A 21,227-nucleotide genomic window follows, 5' to 3' on the forward strand; every position below is an offset into this window, starting at 1 on the left:
TGAACTGGTCTGAACAACCTGGCCCCAGCATCTTTCTCCCTTCCTCACCAGTGGTGACTGAGGGGTGCAAACCCAGGCTCCAGTGACCTGGAGCCATCTCTGCCTTCACTGCACCGGGGACTGGCCCAGCTACACAAGAAGCACAATTAGACTTTGTATAACTGTGGAAAAGGCACTCCACCCTCCATGGAGACGTGGTTTAGGGCGTGAATGGGGTCATTTTACAGTGGAGAGAAGGCGGCCCATCTGCTCGGATGGAGGGGAAGGGACAGGGGAACAGGAGGACGCTTGAGGGACAAAGGCCAGGGAGAGGGCAGAGGGAGAGAAACAAGGTGAAAGGGACGGAGGGAAACCAGTACTGAGAGGATGTTGAGAGGCGGATGTGGAGCAGGGCAGACAGATATGTGCCAGACGTTGCCCAGCCCCCCACCAAGATTGGGTCCCCTGCTGAGCCAGGCACACAGCCCCACAGAGAGACAGCCCCAGCGTCTAAGGAACTTGCGGTCTAAGTTGGCAAAGGCAGGACGATTGTCCCTGCTTTGCAAATGGGGAAACTGAGGCCCGGGGACCACAGCGACTCATCTGAGATCATAGAGGGAGGCGGTGGCAGAGCAGGAAATGGAACGCAGGTGTCCGGGGCCTGAACCACAAGCCCATCCTTCCCCTAAATCTATTTTCACGGCCCGCTAGAATAAGAGAAGTTGGGGTTTCACCAGGGAGCTTTTCCCGTCTTCCAGCCGAGCAGCTGGCAGCTCCCAGGGGCCAGCTGGGGTCCCGCAAGCTGTCCTTTCATAGCACCGCCTCAGAGCAGCTAGTTCAACCCCCATCCCCTGCTTAAAACCAGCGTAGTAAGGAGTCAACTCACCCCCTTGGGGGGGGGGGAAGAGGCATCTCAGATCAAGCCCCAACTAGGGGTGAGTGTGGGGGGTGTCCAGATGGCTTGGGGGGGGGGATGGGGCATATCCCTGCTATGGGGCGCCGACCCAGCCCCTCTGTGTGAAAATTCACCCTCTGGTTGTTTTGCTTAATTAAAAGGACAGTTTCTTTTGCCGCTGCTTAACACCTCGGTGCAGGGGAAGTGGCAGGTCTTTCCCACCTGCTGTAGCAGCGTCTGGGTGTTTCTGCCGCAAAAAACCCGCTCAGCGTGTGCGCAGGAGACAGAGTAAGCGACACAGACACCGCTTACAAATCGAGAACACGGCGTAGCCCTGCAGGACCTTAAATATGAGAATCTTACACACACAGACGTTAGAAGACCACGCCCAAAGTCAAATTTCCAGGGGGGCCCCTCCCGATTTCGGGGCGTTTCCTCCCTTGGGAGCGCTCCACTTCGCAACCTTCAGCATAATCCTTTAATGCAGCTTGAGTGGGCGATTTCCTGGGTTGTTAGAAAAAAGCAAACTGGGCGGCGGACAGGGCAGGCTGAAATCCTGCCCCCCGTGGCTCATTAGAAGGGTTGGAATCACACCGCTGCACCGAGCTGGGCGGAGTATGCAGCAGCAGTAGGTTGTCACCCTCTCGGCGGGCCCGTGCTGTGGGAGGGGGGCGGACGAGACGCACGCTTCGCCCAGGGGTTGCTGCGGGGGGCGGGACGATGCAGGGAACTCCATTCCCAACTCCGGGGGGCGGGGGGATGCACACCAGGGGGCACAGACTTAAAGCCCCCCAGCTCCCAGTCCTGGTGCCCCTTTTCAGCCTCCACACCCAGGCCCCTTGTCCAATCAGCCTCATTTCTCAGCGCTGCCTGCTCTGCCAGCCTCTAGCTGTTCCCCCTTCCCCACCCAGGCTCCTCGTCCCACTTGCCTCTCCCCCCCCCCCCCCGATGCCTGTTTTTCTCCCCTACGAATCAAGCAATTTCCACCTGCTGGGCCCAGCTAGGGTTCACAGAGAGTTCAGCTCTGCCCCTGCAGGGAAAGCCCAGGTTCCAGGGGGCTCCATGCGGACCCGACCATCCACGGTTCTTGGCTGGGCAACTCTCGAATGTCTGGGCTGAGCTCCAGGCAAGCTGCCCTTTCCCAAATTACCAAGCCCTGGCTCCGGGCAGAAGAGCTGTTCAAAGGCAAGTGCTGCAGAGGTTGACGGGGAGACGGGGCACACCAGGGGATTTTCCATGGGCCATTGCGGAGATGGCGGCACCCATTTGTCCGAAATTTTCCAGGGGGACAAAAAAAAAAATGAGGCCGAGGGAACCCCCCCAGCTCGGGAAATTTCAGCCTGAATGGTTGATGTCCAGCAAAGTGACACATGACAGAGAACAGGAGCTGACGATGGGAACTACCAGGCTGTCAAGAGGCTGCCTACGGGCCCTGCTTATATGAAATCTATAGGGAATCTTCCCCGCACACACACCCCATGGCTTGCCTCCCTTCCTCTGTACACAGTTTGGTGCCATATTTCTCTGCTTCCCCTCCCCACACTTCTAACACACCCAGGCTCCTCCATGCCCTGGGGAAAGCAGATTTTGTTGGGGAAGCCAGTTCTGGTCTCTCCGGAAGTTGTGGTTTCCTGCCCCTGAGCTAGGCTAGCAGGAAGCACTCGCGAACAAAGCTGGGACCACAGCACGTCCGGGCACTGAGGGCAGGGGGGCGGGGGACCGTCTTCAAGGATGTGGGATTAAAGGGGTAGAAGGCGGGGGTCTTCTTATGTGGCTCCCCCAGCCCCTCATTGAGGGAAATCATGTTATTCTGAATTCTCCTTGAGCCTCCACATTATCACGCCATCCAGCTCTTGGGGGTGTCATTCCCCCTCTGAACCCTTCCTGGGTCTGCCTCAAAAAAGCACCCCCTCCCCGCCTCCTTCAGATGGCGGTTCACCACCCTCTCAGCCCCCACCCCAGCCCTTCGTTTGTCCTATTGTGAAAGGCTGAGTCCAGGCATCAGCTCATGACATGAGTAGGATGAACCCAAAGCCATCAGTCTCCCGTGCCGGCTCCCCCTGATGGCGGGGAGGAAGTACTGTGGTGGGACGGATGGGCGCTGGCCCATTGCAGGCAGTGCTGGGGCCATTCTCAGCTGAGCAATAGGCTGGAGCGGGACAAGTCAGTGCAGACATAGTAGGTCCGTAACTGGCCTTTGCCCTTCACCTTGATGACTCCGCGGAGGTAGCAGGTGTAACCCAGGTTCTCCAGGGCCCTGGCGGTCTCTTCTGTGACCTAGGGGGAAGAGGGGTAAAGGAGGGAAGGAAGAAAATTAACCCTGTAGTTGCAGCAACCCTTTTAGCTCCCAGGTTGGGGGGATTCTGGTGCTGCAAGCTTCCCCACAGCAGTGCCACGGTAAATGAGTGGGTCATGGCTGGTGGGACCTAGGGGAGGTTGGGGACCATGCTACCATGCTGCACCCCCCGCCCCTTTCTCCCCTCCTGTGTGTGCAGTGAGCTTCCCCACTGCATGCCCAGCTAGGGCCCCTAGTGCTGTGAGCTACCCCATAGCAGTGCCCCACGTGGCACTGTCATTCCTCATACCTGGATCTTGCCCAAGACCCCTGTGCTTTCCATGCGACTTGCCACATTCACCGTGTTCCCCCAAATGTCGTACTGGGGTTTCTGGGCGCCGATCACACCAGCCACCACCGGGCCATGGTTTAGACCTGGAGAGGAAGTGGGCAGGGTGGGAGAGAGACAGATGTAGGGGTGGAGGACACAGCTGTAAAGATTTGTGCAGCGAGAGACGGTGCAAACACTTCATGAGAACCTCAGCAATTATCTGACTTGGGCATGTTGAGGTTTGCTGCTCCAACCATACATCCCAGCTTTGCGCCCCCAGAATTACATCGCTCAATGCCGAAATCCTGACACCCCCATTACCAGTCACATGCCCCCAAACCCCTACATTTCATCTCCACGATCCAAATCGCATATCCCCAAAGCAGTCAACTGGGCAGGGTCAACACTGGCCCCTGGGCAAGTGCCCAAGTGAGTGGGGTCATCATGGGAAACTGGGGAATCATGGCCAGTTGGGTGAGGCCAACGTTGGCCGTGCCCAACCAGCATGGCCAATGTTGGCCATGGCCAACCAGCATGGCCAACGTTGGCTGGGCCAATGTCGGCCATTCAATAGGCACAGCGACATCCAATGGACAGCGATGGTTCCAGAGCCTGGGGAACCGGGGGGATTGTTCCTGCAACTGGGTTAGAGAGGGACTCACCCACACGGAGTTTGAAGCTGTTGAAGGAGTGTTTGTTGATGATGTCCAGCTTGGCTATGAGGGCCACCGCAAACTCCACCATGATGCCCATGTGGGTGTAGCTCCTCTCAGCATCCTGAAGGGTAAACCCCTCCACCATCACAATGGGAGAGGAGAAACCACCCATCACAACCAGGCAATCAAAGCCTAACCCCACCCATAACCAAGGAGGAAGCAGTCAACCCATCGTCAAGGGGATAAGATAAGGAAGCTCAGGAGTTTGTCACCCAGCCCCAAGGGGTTCTGGGAAACTGGGGGACACTTGGCTGGAGCTCCAGAAAGGAGAGGGAAAGGAGTTACCTGCTGGTTATCCTGGCCAGAGGTGGCATTTAATCCCGTAGCTGCCATGTAGGTGCTGCCAATGGTCTTGATTTTCTCTACGCCACTGAATTTTGGCTTTGAGAGAAGCTGTAGGATTGGAAATAACCAAGTCACTGGTCCATTCAGCCCCATCTCGCTCACCCCACTTCGCTCAGATTGGGTCCTCGGCCCAACCGGCCCTATCAAGAAAGCAGCCCGCTGCCCCAGGTTAGCCCCGTGACCCATTTACAATGCGCTGAGACGGCACCCACATCCCAATCTCATCTGAACCCCCTCGGACCTCGTCAAAATCCGCAATGATCTCGTTGAGCAGCCGCAGACACTCCAGCCCTTCGTGGTTGACGTTGGACTCGGAGTAGAACTCCTTGAAGTCGGGGATGGAGGCGAAGAGGACACAGACACAGTCATAGGACTGATGGTAAAGGTCCTGTATGGGAGGGTGGGCGGGAGAGAGAGACAGCGTGTCACTTTCTGATCATTTCACACAGCGTGCGGACATGGCTGATAAGCGCTAATCAAACCCAGCCACAACTCAATGGAAAACAAATCTCACCATGACCACATCCCACAAGCAACACAGTCCTCACCCAACCCACCCGAATGCCACAATCTGTACAAGACAGCTCACTAAAGCCAGACGAACCCAACTAACATCCCCAGGCAATACAACCATCCAACCAACCGAACCACATCCCAGCTAGCCACAGCCCACCACAACCGGCCAACTCCAGCCAGCACCATGGCCAACAAAATCCAGCCACCTCCAACCAACTCCGCCATCCAAACCCGATCAATATATTGATCACCATGGCCAAGCAAATCCAAACATCCCCAACCAATACAATCATCACCAAATCGGTCAAAACAACCCACCACAGCCAGCCAATTCCAATCAAACCAAAACACCCCCAACTAGCAGTGTGCCAAAGCCAACCACACACAGCCATCATCAAACCCACCCACAACATCACAAAAGATAACCAAATCCAACCCCTTCCCAACCAGCACGGCCCACTAAACCCAACCGACACAGCCATCACCACAACCAACTCAACTCAAAGATCGCAACTAATATAAGCAATCATCAAACCCATCCAACTACCCCAATCAACATACCCCACCCCAGTGAGTCAATTCCAGCCCACACATCCATCATCACAACCAAACAAACCCAACCACCTCCAACTGACCCAGTGCATCAATGCCAGCCGACACAGCCGCCAACACAGCAGAGCAGACCCAACTCCGTCACAACCCAAAGCAAAACCCAACCAGACCCCCACGATCTATCATGCCCAGCCAACTCCTCATCCACGTTCTACCACCGTAGCCTCCCGATCCCATCCGCCACCTCACACAAAACAAAGCCCAAGACAACCAACACGACAAGTCACCAAATCCAACCACCACCACCCAGCTGACAACAGCCCACCATTCATACGGACCCCACCACCACATTTCAATGGCAGATGTTCAATGTTGAGATGCTCAAAGCAACTGATAAGATTCGGTAGCTCAAAGTAATTTAGACTGGACCAGGTGCGGAGAAGGGCTACTAGCATGGCGAAGGGTATAGAGAACCGGTCTGATGAGAGGAAAACCTATTACATGGATGCCTTCCTCTGTAGCATGGGGCAGGGGTCACTTGCTGGTGGATTCTCTGTACCTCAAAGACTTTAAATCATGATTTGAGGACTTCAATAACTCAGTCATAGGTTAAAGGTTTATTACAGGAGTGGGTGGGCAAGGTTCTCTGGCCTGCGTTGGGCAGAAGGTCAGACTAGATGATCCTTCTGACCTTAAAGTCTATGAATCTATGATCTCAGGAATGGGACCCAGGATCTGGGAGAGTTCCCCTATGGGCCCTGCTGATCTCAGCCCCACAGGAGAAGGGAGTGGGACGGGGAACGGGACCCAGACATGCAGGATGAAATCCCTGTGGGTCCTGTAGCTGTCAGCCTCACGGGGGAGGGACCGGGATGGGGGAAATGCAGGGGTCAAGGATTCTTTTGCCCCTCAATGCACAACTGGCCGGATGTGTTCCACAGTATTTTACACCTTCTTCAGATCGGCCGCAGCTGGAGACGGGACATGGGATGGGGTGGACCAGCTCAGGGTAAACCGATTCCTGGTGGGGAAGGAACCACCCTCCCCGCCCCCGGAGAGCTGGGTCCCAGCAGACAGCAATCCCCCCCGTTGAAAGGGGCAATGCACCGCAGGCAGGCTGACCTCGTTGCGCCGGTTCTGGCCGATGAACTGCTGAGCCACGTCGGCCGGGAGCACGTTCTCCAGCAGGACGCGGTTGAGGTTCTCCATGGTCTCGATCTCCTCCCGCTCCTTCTTGAACTTCTTCTTCCACAAGAAGTCGAGGCGGCAGTAATACTCGTTCTGAGAGAGAGAGAGACGCACGCAGAGGGGCTCAGACCCTCCCGCCACCCCTGGTCCAGGCAATGGCCAGCACCTGGCGGGGAGAGACGGGGACCCAGGCATCCGGGATGGCACCCCTAGTGCCTGCAACTCCCGGCACCTGCGGGGAGAGCCTGGGACCAGGAATGGGAGCCAGGCGCCTGGGCTGGAAGTGCCCAGCACCCAGGGGGAGAAGAGATGGAGACCCAGGTGTCTGGGGTAGCAGTACAGGGCGTTCACCCCTAGGGGCCCTGCAGCAGGACAGGGTAGGATGGAGAATGAAGCCCAGGAAACTTCCCAATGGGTCTCAGCTCTCGGCCCCACAGGGGAAGAACCGGGAGGGGGAATAGGACCCAGGGGTCTGGGGTGGCAGTACAGGGGTCTCCCTCTCTAGGGGAGCTCCCCCGGGAACTCACTTGTCTAGCCAAGGCCAGCAGGGTGAAGAAGAAGACAAAGAAGGAAATGGCTCCCATCAGCTTTGGCTCCTTCAGGACCCCCGGCCTGCGGACGGAGGGAGAGAGACCTGGTTAGCGGAGAATGGACCCGGTCCCGGAGCAGAGCCGCTCAACGGGACCGTGTAGGGTTTGGGTGGGAGACTGCTGGGTTGTGCCAGAGGAGGCGGGGTGGCCGCGCTCTCCACTGGCTCTGGGGAGGTGCAGGCTGGGCACCTGCCACGCCGGGGGTCACCTGAGCAGGGTCTGGTTGGGGTAGAGGTGCTGGACGTAGCAGTCGGAGAGCCAGGCGTGGCTGTGGAGGAAGAGGACGTTGTAGATCACCAGGCAAAGCGTCAGCATCAGCAGTTTGAACTCAAAATTCATGTGCAGGAAGAGGGAGCAGGAGAGGAGTCCCAGGATGCAACAGTAAATGTAGTACTGGGGAGACATGGAGGGGGCGGGGCATAGGGGGGAAGGGGTGGGGTGAGGGAGAAAGGGGGCGGAGAGTTAAAGACCTTCCCAAGTCCACGTGCAAGTAAAACACCGAACTGCAGCGCGTGAGAAAAAAAAACAAAAAACAAAAAACTTACCGGGACGCTGGATAAGGAATCAGTCGAGAGAGATTCCCGGGTGGTGTTGGCTGGCCCCGGGGGATTGTGGGACGGTGGAGGACACCGGGGCGTGGGGATGAAGAACTGCTCGAAGAGGAGGACGGCCCTTGTAAGCAGCGAGACGGATGGACCTGGGCACGGAACCCAGGCGTCCTGGCTCCCAGCCCCACCCCCCATGCTCTGACCCACTTGACCCCACTACCCCTCCCAGAGCCGGGGAGAGAACCCAGGAGTCCTGGATCCCAGCCCCCAACCCTGCTGTAACTATTAGACACCACTCCCCTCCCAGAGCCGGGGAGAGAACCCAGGAGTCCTGCCTCCCATCTCCAACCACTAGACCCTACTCCCCACTCCCAGAGCCGGGGACAGACCCAGCTGTTGCACCCCCTCCTCCGCCCCTCCCCGGTTACTCACAACGTTGAAGACGGCCATGGTGAGGACGATGAGGATGGTGGTAACCCCCAGGGTGACCCGGAGCCAGGGCTGGGTGCAGACGGCCGCTGAGAGGGAGGGCACCCAATGCAGCATCTTGGGGCCTTTCTGGAAGCACTTCTGGGAGAGTGGGGGATAGCAGGGTGTGGGCGGGGGGAGAAGGGACGGTTAGATTAACCCTACCTGGGGGCTCTGGAGCGGCAAGCTTCCCCCCCCCCCAGGCAGTGACCTGCCCATCTCACTTACCGCCAGGTTGCCAGCGAAGCTGATGAGGAGGAGGAGGAGGAAGAGGAAGAAGGCGACGCTGTAGGAGATGCCCAGGGCCGGGGTCCTGGAGGAGAGCAGCAGAGATGCTAGGAATTATGGGGAGCCCAGGGTTGGGCTCCCAGGGGATGGCGGGTCGGGAGTGAGGGGCACCAGCAGAGCTGGGGAGGATGGGGGGGAAGAAAGGGGATCGTCGCAGCCCCCTCTCCCATTCTCACTTGTAGGCCACCAGCATCTGGATGAGGAAGTTGGAGAGGAAGACCAGGAAGGTGCAGGCCGTGTAGTACTTGAAGGCAGGCAAAGCAGAGAATCGGTACTGCATGGGCGGGGAGAGAGAGAGACACACACACACACAGTGAGGGCCACCGGCCACATGGGGACCCGTGGGGCAGGGAGTGGGTCCTGCAGGGGGGCGGAGAGATGCAGTGAGGGCCACCGGCCACCAGGGGGCCCATGGGCAGGGAGCGGGTCCTGCAAGGGGACAGAGAGAGCCACAGTGAGGGGCACCGGCCACCAGGGGGGACCATGGGGCAGGGAGCGGGTCCTGCAGGGGGACAGAGAGAGCCACAGTGAGGGGCACCGGCCACCAGGGGGGACCATGGGGCAGGGAGCGGGTCCTGCAGGGGGGCGGAGAGAGCCGCAGTGAGGGCCACCGGCCAGCAGGGGGCCCATGGGGCAGGGACATTCGAGAGTCGTATTCGCAGGGGAGCTGTTTCCCGGGGGGTTGGTGCCCTCTCGCCTTCAGGGGGGTGGGGGGGAATTATGAGCTCCCCACAGAAGTGCCCTCTTGCACCCTGACTGCCCCCCCTCCCCAGGGAGCCCCGCTCACCTCCTTCTCCATGAGTTTCTCTTTGAAGTACAGGGTGATGCGGTTAAAATCCTCCGACTTCTTCCACTGCCTGAACGGGATGCGAGGGGAGCAGCTGGGGGTGTGTGTGGGGGGGAAATCCGGATCTCCCCCCCCGACATGCCCCCATGCCCCACCCCAGTTTCTCCCCATCCTCTTCCTCGCCACCCCCTTCTGTCCCCCATTTGCCCCTCCCCCTCTGCCTTTCCCCCCACCCCGATTCCTCTCCCCGTGTCCTCTGCTTCCCCCCCCCCATTGCTCCCTCCCTTCCTGCCCCCTCCCTTACACCCCCCTCCCAGGACCCTACTTCTGCGAGTTGAGCTGCTCCAACACCTGGAAGAATTTCTCATCCACCCCATCCAGCTCCTCGTCCGGCCCCTTGGGGGAGCGAACCCTGAAAATGGAATGAGGGGGGGCAGGCGAGACGTGGGGGGAGGGGAGAGAGAACCCCATAAGGTGACCCCAGGAGGCAGAGGTGAGGGGGGCACTCTGAGACGACCATAGGGGATCAGTGACAGGAGTCCTGAAACTCAGCCCACTACCGCCAAAAATCACCCCCATATTGACCCCTAAGTCCCTGCTTGACCCCTACCAGAAAAAATCCCTCCACACTGACACCAAAAAACTCCACTTCCCCACAGCCTGAACCCCCACACTGACCCTCCAATCTCCCCACAGACCCCCAGCCAGACCTGCCCCCACCATCACCCCCATGTCCACCCCCTGGGAACCCAGCCCCCCCCCAAATCCACCAAGGAGGGAGGAGAATGAGTGTCATGATTTGGGGTTCACTGATTCAGAGGGGGAGGGGTCTGCATGTCAAGTAAGGCCCCCACCAAAGACATTCATGCCCCCACACATTTCAAGGGGCAGGAAGGGGTTACGCCTTACCGCTCCATGGCCTTTGACTGGTTCAGGGACCCTAGAGAACTCTCCTGGGGAGAGAAAAGTAGGGGTGGGGGGGTGTCAGATTTATGGGGTGCTGTGTGACTCCCTATGGGGGGGACACCCAATGAAGACAGTTCCCACGTGTGGCCCCTTTAAGGGAATGGGGAGCTCCCATCTGTGGGGCTGCCCCCTAGTAGTGTGTGAAGGAACTGAGCCCTGGGGCTAGGCAGGTTGAATAGGGTAGGGTGGGCGGGTGGGGGGACCAGGCCGCAGGGAGTGGGGTGATCGGGGGGCAGGGCTGTGCCTCTCCTCTCGCTGGACCCACCGAGTGGTTGCTCCGGCTGAAGCCCGGCTGGTCGGCCGGGCTGGCGTCCAGGTGCTTGAGGTTGGCAAAGGGCTTGGCCGCCCCCCAGGACTCCAGGTAGCGAGTCATACGGACCGACGCCCGCATCTTCGGGCCCTCCCCAGGCACCGGGGACAGGGCGTCGCTGCAGCTTTCCGCCCCGGCCTGGCATGGTGGAGAACAACACAACATCCAGAGAGAGAGAGAGAGACACACACACACACCCTGTCCCATTCCCTGCCCCCCGTGAGCCAGCCATTCGCCCTGCCGTGGGGCCGGATCAGAGCCGGCTCCCCCTAGAGAGGACAGGCCCAGTGTCCCATCCCTGCCCCTATTAATCCTTTGCGCGATGAACCTTTGCATCAGCGTCACGCCAGCCGTGTAGACTCACCCGTGGGTCAATGACCAGGAAGGTCTTGACTTTGTTCTCCTTCAGGAAGGGGTCTCGCTGCCAGCGGCAGGTTTCCTCCACCCCATAGACCCCGCCTAGGTGAGACAAGGTGGCCTCTGTGATGTGCACCCTCCTGGGGGGAAGAGAGGGCATGCCATTGTTCCGTGCACCGGAGCCACTCGGCGCACGGAGGCTGTGGGTTTTCCCAGCTGCCACCCCGTTTCTCCTGGGGCGGTTTTGCAAATTGCAGGCATGGTTCCTTCTCACACCTGCAGGGTGGGCACCACTCTCCAGCCCTCCGCAGAGAGGCAGGATGGTCCTACCGTCCACAAGAGAGGGCAGCACAAAGGTGGGTGATTCCTCCACCTGCCACTTGGGGGCAGTGCCACACAACGGTGCAGCTCCTCCGTGTGCCATCAGGGGGCAGCACAACACACACACACACACACAAAACACATGGAGTTCCTCCATTCGTCACAAGGAGGCAGCACAATGCAACACCCACAAATATGCAGATCTTCTATGCACCATCAGGTGGCAGCCCAACACACGTGCACACACACACAAAACACATGGAGTCCCTCCATTCTTCATAAAGAGGCAGCAGAACACAACACACACACACTAGATGGAGTTCTTCCATGCACCATTTAGGGGACAGCCCAACACACAAACACACACACTACATGGAGTTCCTCCGTTCACAAAGAGACAACACAACACCACACACACAGACATGCAGTTCCTCCGGGCACCAGTAGGGGGGATGGCATGAAACACAGGCACATGAGCGCCTCCATGCATCATGCCCCCGGCGGGGGGCAACCCCACGTCCCCATCCCCCCCCACTCACCCCGGCACTCCTCCAGCCTCCATGTGGTTGGCCAGCGTCACGTCGTGGGACCAGACGTCGTACTGCCACTTCTGCAGGCCGATGACGCCACACAGCACATTCCCTGAGTGCACCCCGACCCGCATGTTGATGTCCACGCCGGTGGCGTCCCGGAGCTTCCTTGGGGGGGGGGACAAGAGATGGTGTGTGTGTGTGTGTGGAGGGGGGGAGACAACCCTTCCCATTAGAGCTGGTTCACGGCAACCCACGGACAGGCCGCCTGCGTCGGGCACTCACTTGATAGCCTGGCACATGTCCAGGCCCATCTTGACGCAGTTGCGGGCGTGGTTGGGGAGGGAGACGGGCAGCCCAGAGACGCAGTAGTAGCAGTCCCCCAAGATCTTGATGCGCATGCACTCGTTGTCCTAGAGAGAGAGAGGGAAGAAAGAACCCGTCCTTCATGGTGAGGCCATGGTGGAATTCTCCTCCCAGATTTAGTCCTTCAAGGCGGGAAGCGACCATCAGATAATCCAGTCTGACCACCTGCATATCCAGGGATTTTCACCCCTGCTCCGCTGGTGTTGATCTAATCCCTTGGGCTTGGCCAAAGCATCTTCCAAAGAGGCCTCCAGTGAGGAGCAGCTGACATCAAGAGATGGAGAAGACACCACCTCCCTTGGGTGTTCATTCCACTGTAAATCACCACCACACATAGAAATTGGGACCTTATTTCCCCCTCTGAATTTCTGCGTCTTTAACTTCCAGCCATGGGTTCTTGTTCTTCCTCCGCTAGACTAAACAGACATGCACACACACACACACTATATGGCTTTCCTCCATGCAGCCCAACACACAAACAAACACACACATGTTACACAGAGTTCCTCCATTCATCATAAGGAGGCAGCACAACACAACACAGATATGCAGTTCCTTCACGCACCATTAGAGGACACAATTAAACACACACACTATGTGGAGTTCCTCCATGCACCATCAGGTGGCAGCCCAGGACACACACACACACACACACACACACACACACGCACGCTAGTACTGGGCATTTTTCTCCCCAGCAAGTTTCTCAATCTTCTTATCAACAAGCTTAACCTATTGAACTTTTTCAATCTCAGATGTTTCCTCCAGACGCCGAACTATTTTCGCGGCTTTTCTCCGCCCACTTCTCTAAGCCCTGTAAAAAGGCCATGTCCCAGTGCCGGATCCAGGGGAGGGCGGGGGGAATCATCTCTGTTCCCCTGCTCTGCACCCAAGGATCGCGTTCCCCCCTTTTTGCCCCAGCATCACACGAGGAACTCGTGTGGAGTTATTGACGTTTGGGACCAACAGTTGGCACGAGAACAAATGGGTGGAAAATGACCACCAACAGGGTTAGGCTTGAAATCAGACAGCGGTGTCTAACCATTGGAGGGGTGAAGTTCTGGACCGGCCTCCCAAGGGGGCAAAAAACCCCACACTGGCTTCAAGACCAAGCTTGATCAAGTTTCTCGAGGGGATGGTATGGTGAGGTTGCCTGCAATGGCACATGGCCCATCTGCGTCGGCTAAAAACAAATCTCTCCAACGGCCGGGGAGGGGGAGGGCTCCGAGTCACGACAGAGATGGGCAGGAGATCAGACTGGATGATCACCATGGTCCCTTCTGCCCTTTGGGTGAAGGAGTCTATGAGAGAGACGTGAAATCCGTCCCTCCCTGCCGCCTGTGACTGGTCCTTGGAGATGTGGGCTGGGGCCAGGGGCAGAGACGAGGAGGGTCTCCTGAGGTCCCCAGGAGAAAGTAGGGGGTCCCGTGGGGCTTGGGTGGGGATTGGAGTACTAGGGAGTCTCAGTCTGAGTCAGTGGGTCTCTGGAGGGCTGTCTCCCTGGGGGAAATAGTGGAGAGGTTCCCAGGGGGTTCAGGGACACCATGTGGGGTTCTGGGGAGGGGTCCAATGACACGGAAGGAGGTGTAGGAGGTGGATCCATGGAGACTTGCGGGGGTGTCTCTGGAGGTTCTGGGGTGGGGGTCCCATGGGATGCAAGAGGCAGGGGTCCCAGATAGATGCCAGGGGCAGGGGTCTAGGGGAGCTGGGGGGCAGGGGGATCCGGTCGCCTCACCTTGGCAATCTGGTCAAACTTGCCGAAGAGTTCGTTCAGCATCAGCACCAGCTCTTTGGGGGAGCACTCGCTGGCCAGCCGCGTGAACCCCACGATGTCGGCATACAGGATGCTGGGGGGCAGGAAAGGGGAGGACAGAATCAGGGAGGCATCAGCAAACCCTGCCCCACATCACACAGGGGATTTCCCAGCCTTGGTAGCTCTCGGCAGATGGGGTGCTTATAAAGGGGGGTCACGCTTCAGAGGGGGGACCCCAACCCCCCCACTCACAATGCCCCTCCCCCCCATGGCATGGGGGACGGGCCAGGAGTTCGGTACCTGACATTCTTGTGGTGCTTGACATAGAGGTTGTGGAAGTTGTTGGCGTTCTCCTGCCGGCCCCCGTCCCGCAGCCGCTCGATGATCTCGGCCTTCATCTCCATGGCGATGTACGCGGGCAGGATGGAGAGGAGGAGGTGCTCCTGTGGGTGGGCAGGGGGGAGAGGGTGAGTGATGAGCATTGGGGTGGGTGGGTGGGCGAATGGATGTGGATGGATGGAAGGGTTTGGGTGGGTGGATGGATGTAGATGAATGGAAGGGTTTGGGTGGGTGGGTGGGTGGGTGGATGGAAGGGTTTGGGTGGTGGGTGGGTGGATGGGTGGAGGATGGGTTTGGGTGGGTAGGTGGATGGATGGATTTGGGTGGGTGGGTAGATGGACGTGCGGGAGGGCAGCACGTGGGGGTTGGAAGCACAGATGCACAGATCCGACTCGGAAAAGGATCGAGGGGTCGCAGTGGAGAACCAGCGGCACAGCCCGCCTCCCAGTTCGGCTCTGTGCCCACACGGGCTGCTCCGAGCCTGGGATGCCTCAACAGGGGACTGACATAAACGGAGCGGAGCGGTTATTTGACCTCTGGATTTGGCCCTGGGGCCCCCTTGACTGGGAAGCCGTGTCCTGTTCTGACGTCCACCACTCAAGGGGGATGCTGAGACGTTGCAGAGAAGCGCCATGAGGACCTGCCTTTGAGCGATAGACTCCCGGAGCTTGATCTTTTTAGCGTAACCAAGAGGTCACCATCCCGGTTCATAACTTCCCGCACGGGGAACCAAGATCTGACCACAGGCCCTTCAGCCTAGCTGAGGAAGGTCTAACACAATCCCATGAGTGGAAGCTGAAGCTAGACATGGTCAGACTGGAAATACGACATCACGTTTTCAATGGTGAGTAGCAAATAACCCTGGGAACAACTGGTGGTACCTGTGGATTCTCCCTCGCTGACCATTTGAAAATCAACACAGGAGGATATTTTTCTGCATGATCTGCTCTGGGAATTGTCATGGGGCCCTCCCCTGGTCCATGTGCCACGCGGGATAGTCACCATGGAGCCGTCTGGCCTCGGAAGGGAGGAATCTACCAGTCTGGGCACCGGATGGACGGTGTCCAGATGGACGGAGGGGTTACGTGGAAAACCGATGGATGGAGGTGTGGATGGAAGGACAGAAGGGGGCATGTGGAGACAAGCCATACTGACAAATATCTCGGCCTCCCTCCTCCTCACCTGATGCCGCTTCTCAGACTCCAGCTTGACCCGGGACTGGATGAGTTTGAAGGTTTCCTGGAAGGTCTCCTGCAAAGCCACCTCCATCAGGTGCTTGTGGTAGGCCCCCACCAGGTTGCCGCAGATGAAGATCACCGCGTTGGCCAGCAGCTGTGGGTGGCAGGGGGGCAGAGGAGGGTGAGACAGGGCCCAGGGGGAGGGAGGGAGGGAGGGATCCATGGGACATCTGGGTGGGGGGCATGTGGATGGGAGATGCTATGGAGACAGAGACATGGGCGGGGAAGAAAAAACTCTATGGGGCGTCACGGGGTGCAGCTAGGGGAAAGGGGGCGACATGGGGAAACAGGGGGGCTGAAAAGGGGGAGCAGGGAGAGAAGGGGGCTCTGGGAAATGGGTGATGTGCACGGGAAGTGGGGCAGGTCGGAGCGGAGCTAAGGGGGCAGCACCTGAGAAGGGTGGAGAGGGAAGGGGTTGCTATGGGGGAGGACAAGGGGGGCAGCTGGTAGGGGGCTCTCACCTGCACAGCCAGCTCGGCCCGCGAGCCCTGCCCGGCGGACAGGTAGACCCCCAAGACCATGAGATGTGAGAGGGAGGAAGCGAGGCCGGCCACCACGGCGTCCCGCATGCGGACGGGCAGCATGGTGTAGACGGTGAAGATGATGAAGAGGAAGAAGGAGACCTGGAGGGGAGGAAGTCGGGCTGGGTGAGATTCAGCCTGGGGCGTTATTTCCAGGTAACAGCCCCCTGTCCCGTCCCCCCCCACCCCCCTGGCCCAGAGCAGCCGCCCGAGGTCTCACCTGGTCCCAGGCGGTGACCAGTCCGCCGGTGAAGGTGAAGACGTAGCCCATGGCCAGGAGGCCGGCCCAGATGACGGCAGAGAAGACCCGGGTGCCTCTCTGGAAGATGCCCTCCACGCAGACCAGGCAGAGGGTGAGGGAGAAGAGGGCCAGGCCCACTCCCAGCGTGACCAGGAAGCCCAGGTGGGAGGCGAGATCCTGGGAATCGGGAACAGGGCAGTGTGAGAACAGGACGGGGGGGGGGGGGGAACTGCAGACCCCGCTCTCCCCATGGGGCACTTGGGGTCACTGTCCCCCAGGGTGTGGGGCCGGGGGGGGGACTTGGCAAAGCTGCGGCGCTGCCACCTTTGGCCACTGAGTGGCAGTGCTGATCCGCTAACCCACCGGGGAGCAGCTAGAGATTTTGGGGGGCAGGCAGCCGAAGGGCAGAAAACACCCCCCCACCGCGGCGGCCTTTCACCCATCAATCCCGGTCGCCTGAGTCCCCCTCATCCTCCACCTCCCCTGCCCCGCCCCCCAGACTCAGAGGATCCTTCCCTACAGGCCTCGGGGGATGGAGTGGGGTGGGCAGGTAGGGGATGGGGGGGGGAGTTGGGGGTCAGGGGACTGGGACCGAGGGGGAGTGGAAGGGGCGGGGGTTCAGGGGCGCCCAGCAGGGGTATGGGTCCTGGCCTGTGGGCTGTGGGAGGGGATAGGAAGGAGGAGTTGGGGGTCAGGGGACCAGTGGGGCGCAGAGCCGAGGAAAGGGGGGGCTGGGTGGGGTGGGAGGAACATGGAGGAGAGAGTGTCAGAAGGGGGTCACTGGGAGGGGGCCCGTGTCTCCCCCCTGGCCCCACCCTGTCCCAGGCCGGCCCCCCAGCACCCCTCACCCTGCCGCTGGCCAGGTGGGCGGCCAGCAGGGCCAGGCAGGCGGCCAGCAGGATTAGCAGGAGCAGGAGGAGAAGCGGGTACAGCTGGCTCAGGCTGTAATAGGTCTGGTAGAACAAATCCTGCCGCTGGGCCGGGGGGCGCCGCCGACAGGCCATCCTGGGACCCCCCCCCCCACCCCGGCTGGGATCCCCCCCTGCACTGCCTGGGGGACACCCCCTTTCACATCCCTCCCTTGGGGATCCCTTCCCCTGCTCACTCACCCACCGCCCCCCACCCCCAAGGTTTCCCCTGCCCCGGGTGTGAATAGTGTGGGGGGGGTCCCCGCTAAAATCGCCCTCTAGGGAGCATGCCCGGAAGGTCCTGGGGGCAAAGGGGGGCCCCCTCCTTAGGGATTTTTTGGGGGGGCTCGTCAGGAGAGTCGGGGGGTCGTTCTTCAGTCTGGGGAAGGAAAGGAAAGGGTTAATGTCAGGTCTGACCCACAGCCCCCACCCCCATCCCAGTCTAGCCCAGAGCTGGCTGGCTGCTTCCCCCCCGAGCTCCGCCGGTGCCCCTCACTCCCGACCCGCAGCCCCCCATTAGCCCACCCCTGGGATCCCCTCCCCCAGCCCTTCACCTTGTCTCTCTAATGCCCGAGGTAGACGGACAGGTCTCTCCATGCTGTCTGTCCCCACACACACCCGTCCCTCTGTGTGTCTGTCTGCCTGAGGGGAAGGCTGGCCCAGCGGTTAGGAGGCAGCTCCCCCCTCCCCCAACACGCTTGTGCCCTTTAACCTCCCCGTGCCTCAGTTTCCCCAGGCACCGCGGGCCCTTCTTCTGCCTCCCCGGGGAGAGCTTCCCAGATGGGGGGGGAGGGGGTGGTTAAGTTGCAGCGGGGATAGAGTCTAGGGTTAATGACCCCCCAGCCCCCCATTTAAAGAGGTATCCACCCATTGATTCCAGAGCCCCCTGCTCCCCGTGGGGCGCCCCCCTGGCCTCCGCTTACCGGGCGGCTCCGGGTCGGAGGGGACCGTGATAGTAGCTTCTCCGCCCCGCTGCCTGGTCTCAGCGATTCGGATCCACACCCACATCCTCCCCCGCCCCGGCCCCACAGCCTTAACCCTTTCACGGCCGGGGCGGAGAGCCCGGCATGGGGAAAGGGACCCAGGAGTCCGGGTCCCCTGGGGAAGAGACCAGGAAAGAGAAGGGGACCCAGGAGTCCGGGAGGGGCCCCACGGCTTTCAGCCCCCAGGGGAAAGGGACCCAGGAGTCCGGGGTGGCTAAGCTCACCCCTAGGGGCAGTCACCCTCCCCCGCACCCATTGGCTTGTGGCCACTCGCTATAACCCGGGCGCCGTGGGATTAATTTACGTGGGCGGGGGGCCGGGATTTATCCGCCTCCCCCCGCCCAGGACCGGCTGTTCCCTGTAGGACCAAGAGCCAGGTAAGGGGGGCAGAGTCCGGTAGACCCACGGAGATGGGGTGGGTGCTAATCCTAGCCCCCCCCCACGACCTACAGCCCCCTCCTCGCCCTGCCCTGCCCCCCTCCACCCCCAACCCAGGTCACCTCACCAGCCCCACAGCTCAGAGACGCCACCGCCCGACCCACAGATCAAACTAGCCCCAAGTTCCCAGAGCCCGGGGCCCTGACGTCTCGCCTCTAACTCTGGGTCTAGTGGTTAGAGCAGGGGGGGGGGGCTGGGCGCCAGGATGCCTGGGTTCTCTCCCTGGCTCTGGGAGGGCAGTGGGGTCTAGTGGTTAGAGGACGGGGGGAGAGGGGGCTGGGAGCCAGGATGCCTGCGTTCTCTCCCAGCTCTGGAAGGGCAGCAGGGTCTAGTGGTTAGAGCAGGGGCTCGCTGGCTCCCTGGTTCACACTGGGCCATTCTCTACCACTCTGGATGCCTGGTCCCCTCTCCGGATTGTGGGGCTAAAAGGCCGGAAGGGATTCAGAAACCAGCTTCTCATTAGGTGTAATGGGAGGCTGGCGCCTAACCCCCTTGGGGGCCCGAATGGGGCCGGGCGACCAGCCAATGGGGAGAGGCGCTGGTGCAAGAGACAGGGCTGCGAGGGGCGAGTGGTACCTTTCCCTCTAAGACTCCTCAATCCCAGCCCGCAGCCCCCTGCTAGCCCCACACTTGGCTGTCTCTTGGCAGACAGAGGCTGGGTCTGATTCCCAGGCGGGCAGGGCCGGAGCTGAGGGGGGCTGGGGGTGGCAGAGAGGGGCCGGGTGGGGGAGGGGGGCTGTGGAGACATGCCCTCCATGGGGCACCCCGATCCCTAGGTAAGAGGGGGTGCAGGGAAGAGTTGGGAGGGAAGGAATGGGGGGGGGGGGCCAGGTCCCCTGGCTGACCCAGGGCAGGGAGCGTAGGGGAACCGGCCCAACCAGATTTTCAGCTTCCTCTCAGACTCAGGGCCCTGCCCCCTTCCGCCCATCAGGCCTGGGATGGAGTCTCTTAAGCCAGCGTCCTGGTCAGCAATGGTATTAGAACCCAGGCGTCCGGGCTACCCCCGCACCCTTCCTGCTCTAACCACTAGACCTCGCTCCCCTCCCACCTCTGCGGAGAGACCCAGGCATCCTGGCTCCCAGCCCCTCCTCCCCGCTCTAACCAATAGACTCCGCTCCCCTAAGAGAGCTGGGGAGAGAACGCAGGCGTCCTGGTGCCCAGCCCCCCAGCTCTAACCTATTCGGCCTGCTACTCGGGGATATTCAGCGCCGGGGGGGATATCACCCGGAAACTGGGCTGCCCAGTTTCTCCAGCCAACTGGGCTGCCCAGTAGAATGAGCGTGTCCCCTTGTAGGGGCCTGGGTGACCAGAGACACCCCCCTCACCCCCCCGTGATTCAATGGGGAAGAGGCGCTTTGCCTAGGCCTGAGTCACGCAACTGAATCCATTAGAGGATTCCCCAGTGCGGCCATGGGGGGGGGGGTGAATTTCCAGTAAGCCTGTCTGGCCCAGGGGCTGCCTCCCAGCCGTGTGCACGTTAAGTGGGGCCTGGAGCGCTGCGAACGGACTAATCGACTCCCCTTGGGTATGCGGCGGGGGGAGGGGAGGAAGATGCAGCCAGATAAATGAGTTTGCTGGGCCTCTGCCAACCGGCTGGAGGAAGGGAGAATCTGGCTGGGCAGGGCTGTGGGTCGGGAGTGAGGGGCACCGGCAGAGCTGGGGGGGCAGGGCTGGGCTGGCAGGAGGCTGGGGGTCAGGAGTGAGGGGCACTGCAGAGCTGGGGGGGCAGGGCTGGGCTGGCAGGAGGCTGGGGGTCAGGAGTGAGGGGCACCGCAGAGCTGGGGGCGCAGGGCTGGGCTGGCAGGGGGCTGCGGGTCAGGAGTGAGGGTCCCAGGCGCTCTGCCCGTCCCCTGCCAGTTTCCCGTACGTCACAGGAAGGCCCCGGCTGGCCGATAAGCACCCACGCCCCAAGCCAGGGGACGGGCTGGCGCGGACCCATGGCTCCAGATTTCCTTCCTGATGCCGAGCCCTGCACCGGCTGCTCGCTGACCCCCGGCCCCCGCCAAGGAGCTGGGCTGAGCCGGCCAAGGAGCGGGGGGGGGGGGGGGGGGGGCAGGAGAATCCCTCCAGGGTCCCTTGCTTTCGCGGCTGTTCTGCTTGCCCGGCTACGTCGCCGGGGGGCTGAAACGGTGCCCCCTGGGGCCAGGGGCACTTCCTAGCATGGAGTGAAAATTCACTGTCTTTCCTGACGATCTATTTTCTCTTTGGTTCTCTCTCTCCGCACACCCCTGCCCGCCTCTCTCTGGCTTTATCTCTCTCTCTATCTCCGTACACACCCCTCTGTCTATTTCTCTAGCACTCAGCAGGCTCACGACTCCGGATGCCCGGTGCGGCCCCACCTGTCCCTGTCTCTGAATTCATGGGCTGGGGTGTCTCTGCCGTGTCCAGGCTTGTGTGTGTGTGTGGTGGGGTGTCTCTCCCTAGGGCTGTGACCCCCTCTCTGGGCTCACACAAAGAGGTCTGGCTCCAGTCCCAGTT

At 60.5% G+C, this 21,227-nt stretch overlaps 1 protein-coding gene across 2 annotated transcripts; it reads right to left on the reverse strand.

Annotated features, from left to right (window-relative positions):
* Positions 1–527: 527 nt before the first annotated feature.
* ADCY4 (adenylate cyclase 4) lies at positions 528–17,432 on the reverse strand. 2 transcript variants are annotated; one of them, XM_067543441.1, is made up of 25 exons: positions 17,269–17,432; positions 16,400–16,597; positions 16,120–16,281; positions 15,603–15,752; positions 14,382–14,524; positions 14,064–14,175; positions 12,248–12,375; positions 11,972–12,130; positions 11,119–11,251; positions 10,710–10,892; positions 10,388–10,431; positions 9,804–9,890; positions 9,479–9,548; positions 8,868–8,965; positions 8,632–8,716; positions 8,368–8,505; positions 7,933–8,037; positions 7,596–7,780; positions 7,325–7,409; positions 6,732–6,890; positions 4,783–4,929; positions 4,482–4,589; positions 4,143–4,257; positions 3,460–3,584; positions 528–3,151 (listed from the first exon to the last, which is right to left on the reverse strand). In XM_067543441.1, the coding sequence occupies exons 1-25, from the start codon at positions 17,422–17,424 to the stop codon at positions 3,008–3,010; spliced, it is 3,219 nt and encodes a 1,072-aa protein (XP_067399542.1). In that variant the 5' UTR covers positions 17,425–17,432; the 3' UTR covers positions 528–3,007. The 2 variants fall into 2 exon arrangements, with proteins under 2 accessions (XP_067399542.1, XP_067399541.1); XM_067543440.1 differs by having other exon boundaries at positions 4,143–4,272.
* Positions 17,433–21,227: the final 3,795 nt, after the last annotated feature.

Source organism: Emydura macquarii, unplaced genomic scaffold, assembly GCF_026122565.2.
Source record: "Emydura macquarii macquarii isolate MOO-44397 ecotype Brisbane River unplaced genomic scaffold, CSIRO-AGI_Emac_v2 contig_845, whole genome shotgun sequence".
NCBI lineage: Eukaryota > Metazoa > Chordata > Testudines > Chelidae > Emydura > Emydura macquarii.

Excerpts from the sequence above, each read along its gene's own strand:
- ADCY4 (XM_067543440.1), bottom strand. The coding sequence starts at position 17,424 with ATGGCCTGTCGGCGGCGCCCCCCGGCCCAGCGGCAGGATTTGTTCTAC. Across the intron at positions 12,131-12,247 it reads GACATGTGCCAGGCTATCAA|GAAGCTCCGGGACGCCACCG; the intron begins GTGAGTGCCCGA and ends CCCCCCCCCAAG. Across the intron at positions 4,590-4,782 it reads TCATTGCGGATTTTGACGAG|CTTCTCTCAAAGCCAAAATT; the intron begins GTCCGAGGGGGT and ends CCAATCCTACAG.